Raw genomic sequence first — 7,414 nt, forward strand, 5'->3', positions numbered from 1 at the left:
GAAACAGCAGCAGCTTTACCTTTACTAAAAGCATATACAGTGTATTGCATGAAACCTACAGGATAAGTATGACAAAATCGTTTGACATTTTGGTCCAACACCAACCAAGCTGACCCCACTTTTAGACTTCTAAGACCTCTCAGCTCTGGTTAAACTGCTTGATTGGATCATTGTGACACTATTGTACGAAATCAAAGGCGCAGGTTTGTGGATGGCAGCCAGTAAGCCCGATCGTTCAAGTTGATCGATGATGACGCCAAAAAGGGGCAGAAAATCGAGAAGAAGCCAGACGGGAGTGGCTGCAGAGATATTGATCATAAACCTTTTGACAGCCGAAATATGACAGCCTGCGCTCTCTCTCTCTTACACACACCCTCTTCCACTTGTTCTTCCAGTGCCGTCTAATTTCTGCACATCTTGTATGTAATACCAGTCTTATATTATTGTTACTGGCCATAAGCATGGCTTTACAGTAACAGAGCCACGAGAGTCTTTCATTTTGTTTTTACTTGTCCATACAAGTGTTAGATCAAGGCCTATATTTGGCTCTAACAATCGAACATGTACAGTATTATCTGATAACATGATGAACATGAAGTCATTTCATGCGGTAGGCCATCACCAGCGGCTACAGAAAACATATTGCCCTGAAGACACTCAGTCTCATTTCACATGGCTTTTATTGTTGAAAGCAGCCACGCCTCAGGTCATCTGTATTTTTGATATGGCTATCATTCATGCTGCATGGCTAGATATATTTTTTATCTTGGCAGTATAGCTGTGGACAATGGCACTGCAGATGCAGACATACAAACACAACTGAATGGATTCATTATTTGATCACCCAATTCAACTGGCATTTAAAAAAGTACTCACTTGTATTTCCTCGCTTTTCTCAACGTGTTTTGCTTTTTTGTTGATGTTATTTCTGTTTTGTAAATTATGTTTAGTTGTGCTTGTTTTTTTTTTTTGTTTTTTTTTTTACAATTCTGCCTGTTATACATGTATATTATATGTCATGCTAAATGCTTTTATTGCAAAAAGTGCTATAGAAATAAATCTTAAACTTCCTTACATGTACTACCAAGTGGTGGAAGAGGTATTTGGATGCCTTACTTAAGTAAAAATAGTCATACTTGATTACAAGTAATGCATTAGAAATTTTATATTTTCTAAGTACTGTATGGCATGTATGTCAGTATTATCAGCTAAATATACTTAAAGTAAAGTAAAAGTACTCACTACGCAGGTAAAGTTGCTTCTTTCAGTGGTACATTATTATATATCATACTATGATTGTTACTGCATTAACATGTAAGAAGTATTTTAATGTTGTAGCTAGTTTAGGAGGAGCTACTTCTACCAGTTGAAAAGTATATACTGTTGGGTGTTTAATTTTCTGTATTACAATACATTATATTTCATATGCTCATATTTCTTATAAATCTTATTCTGCAAAGTAAACGGTAAGTAGTAGTAAGTCTAAATAAATGTAGTGGACTGAAAAATTATAATATTCACCTCTGGCATGTAGTGGAGTAAAAATATAAAATAGCACGAAATGAAAATACTGTAGTAAAGTACAAGTGCCTCAGAATTGTACTATAAAAGTATGGTACTTGAGTAAGTCGATAACTTGCAGAGTCTCATCTGTGATGTGTGATGATCGACACCATAGACACACACAGAGAGGCGTACTTGTTTGCATTTGGGCATGCATCAACAGCCTGAAACCTTTCACAGGTATTTTGCTTGTCAGTGAGGTGTGAGTTATCCTAACCTGACCAGCCATGTTTGGTCTGAGTCCAGATCTTCTCTCACAAGTTGACCTCTGGATGATGTAGGTGTGGCTAAAAATGTTTTCCTAATTTTAAGTGCTCTGGTGTTGCGTGATAGGTCGATGCCCGAGTGGAGCGAGTAAACACATGTTAATATCAAAGCGCAGCAGTAGCACAGTGTTGCAACCGAGAGACACTGAGCAAAATATTTTTCTAACATGTTTACTTAACTGCAACAGTTGGGAAACATGTACCTGGTTGCGTGACTTCTTTTGAAAAACTGCATCGTGTTGTGTATAAACTATGCAACTCCCTTATGCATGGCTCTCAAGGCCCTGCACAGCAGCGTAAAGTTACGGAAAATAGGGTGAAAGGTTTGCATGATTCACTATAATGCAACAATGTAGGTAATCTTTATATCAGATTATGTGGCTTTTGAAGCACTGTCACATGGTGTCAACGGATCCATTACAGTTTACAACATAACCACATCACTGGGATCCCGCTGTCCTGTGATTGTTTGCCACACGGGTTACTCACCAAGGACCACACGCTGACATTTTGATTATGTTTGGTTTCTGTGTGGTTAGCGGCAGTTTTTGGCTCAAGACGGTGATGGATGCGGTTGTGCCAGCTCCCTCTGTAAATCTCCCAGAACAAAGCTCAGTATTTCAGTTTCGCTGTCCTGACTGTGATTACCCGGTGGGACCCCCCTCCCCATGCCACCAACAGTGTCTTGGGAAAAACACACACACAAACTTTGTCCTCCACAACTGCCATCACTCTTCACACTCGACTCTTCCTTCTGTTCTCCTCTGTTACCAAACTGTCTCTATTCAAGCAGTATTCCCCTGAAGGTGGTAAAAGAAAAAGCCCTTTTCTATGGCTAGCTTCAGAATAAAGAGAGGAGGATGTGAGAGAAAAGAGGTGAAAGGTGGCTGAGAAGGGAGGGAGGAGATACTGGCAAGCATCCCAACTCTCTGCAAGTCAAGATTTGACACTCAGGCTCAAAAGCCCTGACGTCGGCTTGAGATTCGGCGCTGGCTGAATCTAACTTTCCTTTCATCTAATCACGTGTACACGGAGCACAGAGCATATATATTCCACAAATAAACAGATATACATACATATTAATATTCCTGTGGTCCATGTGCATGTCCCAGTGGCCCCTTTTGACAATGAACCAACAAACAGAAATAACGGCTAAAACAGCCACCTACTCGAATAAGGTCTCCATGGCCTTCAGGCTCTCTAACACAGAGACACACAGACACATTTGCCAAGGCCAGCTATGCAGTTTGTACCTCAAAGCCAGGAAATCAAAAGCCGTTTGTATTCATGGGCGCTGTTTGGAGGAAGAGGGTTGGTCGGTTTCCTGTGCCCACAACACAGTGCAGCCCTGGGGTCCTGACGACAGCCTCACACCCCTGTCTGCATCAATAACCCCACACCATTGTGACGGCCACAAAAGCTGTCTTAGGATAAGCCAGGAGAAAAAGGTGCCACTCTTTATTCCTCCCTCGTCCCCTTGCTTCCTCCTGGCTGTGTTGAAAAATAAAGTCAACAGCAGCGCGGAGAAAGAGGGGGAGCAGCGAGCGGACGGAACTCCAAAACCAACTCATAACAATGCGCACGTTTAACTGAGGGCATGTGCAGCTGGCACGAACAACGTGACATGAACGCTATAAATCATAGACTTAAAATTACCCACCATCTTATAAGAATATAAGAGTCATATCACATTGTCTGGCATGTTTTAAATATAAAAATTTATTGACAAAGATACACATGGCCCCAAATATCCTCCTATGTACAGGTGATTCACTTCCTTTCTTGACAATACCTGACCACATTACAGATTTACAAAGGTATTAGTACAGACAGCAAACAGCTACGTACTCCAGGGTAAAATTTATATGGAGCTCACGGTCATTTCTCCAGAGTGATTACAACAGATACAAAAAGAGCAATGATTATCTGTCAAAAACACGGACACAGTGCAGTATTTACTTTGAGGTATGTCATACAAACAAGTCTTCAATATGTTGATGGAGTCACAAAGCAGGTGAATGAGTGTGTGGGTCTGTTCTGCTCATTTAAAAGCTATTATTTATTCCCTATGTTGCAATAAACACTTGATTAGTTAGAACCCGCTGTTGTTATGTCAGTGTTTCACTGATGGCATTTGATACTGGACTCATGCACTAACGGTCTGGGCTAGAGATACTGACTTGAACAAAAAACAGTTCACAACACAAACTAATCTGGAACGTCACAACATCCTGTACAAGTACATCTAAAAAAAACATTCATGGTAGTATCATATACACAAAAAATACTGTAAGTATTATCTTCTCTTTTATTTTTTCTGCACGGAACAGGTTAACATGGAGAGAAAGACTGTGGTAACAGAGCCGTTGCAGACCTCTACCTCAGAGCTGTCAAAATGAGAAACTAGTCGACCACATTCCTCACCCAGTCAGTAATAGATGGAGAAAGAAATGAGGAGTGATAGGTAGCCCTCTGAGCAGAGAGTCCCCGGTCATAGTGCATTACAATGTCTGCACGCCACATCCATGCAGTAATTTCAGGTTGTGTGCATTCACCTTCTTCACTAAAAGCCATCCCAGGTACACTTCCTGAACCACAAGCTCACACCTGCTTAATAGCTATTGATTAAGCATCAGCTCGGTGGCCAGAGAAGGTGCTATCTATCCTCTGTCCTATTTTTCCAGAACAAATTGATGAACAGGACATTTCCTATTTCCCCCAGCTTGCCTGATCGTAATGGTCATTTTGTCCTAAGTGTACGCAACGTTAACTACTCGATAAGAATGAAGAGTGGTGGCTCTGACATTTAGAGTACAATACGTGTACAGGACAACACGGTACAATAGCTTATCAACATCGACAGGCTGCGAGTGAGTGATGGTTATCACAGGGTTAAATGTGGAGTATTTATCCTACAGCTCTATAAACCATCGACCATTCAATTTTACATACAGACTTCAGTCCACACAGTGCATTTATTTATTCAAAGTCCATCTTCGTTTGCAAAGCTAATAGAGATCCACACCCATGACTAGGCACACAGAGGTGCCCTGTCACAGCCTCCGGTCCCCATTCTCCACATACTCAGCCAGGCTGTTGAGAGCCGTCTCCTCACTCTTGGACTGAAGGACATTGTCTCCCTTCCTGGAGGGTTTTTTAGTGGCCCGTGACAGCTTCCTCCTGAAGGTATCTCCAGCCAGGAAGTAAAGAATAGGATCCACACAGCTATTGAGGCTGGCCAGCCCCCGTGTCACCTGGTAGGTGGCGTAGACGCGGTTATTAAAATCACACATGTCGGGGCTCTGGAAGTACAGCCTGGCCCTCATGTTGAGGTTCTTCATCACGTGGAAAGGCAGGTAGGAGACGGCAAAGACCGCGAGCACGATGATAACCAGGTGGATAGATTTCTGCCGCAGGTGCGCGTTGTTCATGTCATTGCAGATTAACGCTTTGACAATCATGCCATAGCAACAGAATATGATAATAAAGGGGATGCAGAACCCAAACACAGTCAAAGTCATGCTGTAGATAAAATAACCCGGTAACTCATCCTCAGTGGTGGTGTCATAACAAGTGGTTGCATTACGCTTCAAGCCGGTCCTGGAATAATAAAGGATGGGGGAGATGCCTATAGCAACCACCGCCCACACCAACGCACTGGTAATAACTGCATTTTTCTTCTTCAGTCGGCCCAGGGACTTGAGAGGGTGCACGACCCCAGTGTACCTGTGAACACTGATGCAGGTCAGAAACAGAATACTCCCGTAAAGATTCACATGGAATATAAAGCGTTGCAGTCGGCACAGAACATCCCCGAATATCCAGTCTGTTTTGTTGAAGTAGTAGAAGATGAGGAAGGGCAGCGAGAGCACGTAGCAGAAGTCAGCCAGAGCCAGGTTGAACATGTAGACGGAGATGCTGCTCCAGGGTCTCATGTGGCACACGAACATCCAAATTGCCAGGCTGTTGCCCACCAGCCCCGTGATGAAGACCATGATGTAAACAGTGGGCAGGTAGTAGAACTGGAAACCTGTCTTGGTGAGGGAACATCCTCTTGTGTGATTGTGGAGCTCTGTTACATTCAGCAGGGAGGTCAAGTTCAGGTCCGTGGTCATGGTGTCAGGGACAGAGGCTGGTCCTTTTACTGCAGGAGAGGCGTTGACACATGAGGAAATATTTAAAATGGCATTGCATGCTATATGCTATAGTTGTTTGGTCTCAACTTAAATGGCGTTTGCATTCAAAACCAGGCGTGCACAGACTCGACATTCATGCTCCAAACAAAATTTTGATGAACGCCTACGTGCAGTCCAACAAACACTTGAGTGTACACACACACACACACAGAGAGAGAGAGAGAGAGAGAGAGAGAGAGGAATGATAAACGTACTACAACACTCACCGCTGAGATAGACTTGTATTCCACATTCCTATAGCCTTCACAGTTGCAAAGATTTCAGTCAACACGCGGATGGGGCGTTACGAGCTGTCAGGTGTCTTCATTCAGTCTCCTAACACTGTTGGAAATTGTTTACAAGTTGCGATATCCTTCAGGTTTTCCGCTGACACTTCAAGGGGGGGCGGGGGGGAAAAAGTCTGCCGTCGGGTTCGTCATGCAGGGCGACGATTTCACACAACAGCGGCAGCGGGACGCAACAGAGACAGCTGCAGGCTCTGGCATGAAGAGCAGGAATTGCAGGCAGGCTCCGTAAAGCGAGAGGAGGCTCTCTGCGCTGTGGAGAGGGGAGGTGCGCACCACGCAGAACCACTGAGCAGCTTCCCGTCTCCAAACGCGCCTTTTCTGCTCCTCCCTCCTCCCGTTGGACCCTGATCAGACCTGACCTGCCACCACGCGCGGGATATAAGTATAGAAATATGGACCCTAGCGATTTGAGCCAGACTGAGTCACTTTGGGTTCTGGTTATCAAGAGTGAAGATGATTTAAAAACAGTCTTATATGGCATCCATGTCTAACATTCAGGCTGTGTAGATTTGCGCAAGGCAGTAATAATATTAGGCCTATCATGCACAGATTTACCATGCCAAAAGGTTTACTAATAATATTAACCTCCTAAGACCTGGCATCCACATGCGTGGACATCACATTTTGGGTTATACCATAATACTTAATTCTGCTTATATGGAAATTCAAAATTGTCCCCGTATGCGGAACCACATCATGTCAACAGATGATGCTTAGTTTTTATACTTATCAGGTCCCAATAAGCCCAAATAGCAAAGAGAAATTAAGATAGAGCTTGGGTCTTAGGAGGTTAATTCTGTTTCAATTAGAAATTTCAAGGGAAAAATACTAGCCCCCAAATCACAGTGGGGACATGACTTCAAAATGTTGTGGGAGTGATACAGCGGACTGCTGGGAAGACGATCATCCTTTAAATGAGAAGTGGGCAGAGCTATAAAGGACTACAGTGATATGTCACGGTTATGGGTTTGTCATTGCAATTCAGATTTTGCATGAAGTATTCTTCCACAATGACTGCCAATCAAGAGGAGCCAGGCATTGATTAAAACAACAAAATGGGAGAAGGTTAGACAAGGCAGAAGCATAAAAAGCAACGAATGAC

The 7,414-nt window shown here is 43.2% G+C and overlaps 1 protein-coding gene across 1 annotated transcript; it reads right to left on the reverse strand.

Annotated features, from left to right (window-relative positions):
• Positions 1–4,882: 4,882 nt before the first annotated feature.
• On the reverse strand, positions 4,883–5,944 carry p2ry1 (purinergic receptor P2Y1). The gene has a single exon (XM_070906375.1). The coding sequence runs from the start codon at positions 5,942–5,944 to the stop codon at positions 4,883–4,885; it is 1,062 nt and encodes a 353-aa protein (XP_070762476.1).
• Positions 5,945–7,414: the final 1,470 nt, after the last annotated feature.

The sequence above is a fragment of the Enoplosus armatus genome, chromosome 5 (genome assembly GCF_043641665.1).
Source record: "Enoplosus armatus isolate fEnoArm2 chromosome 5, fEnoArm2.hap1, whole genome shotgun sequence".
Lineage (NCBI taxonomy): Eukaryota > Metazoa > Chordata > Actinopteri > Centrarchiformes > Enoplosidae > Enoplosus > Enoplosus armatus.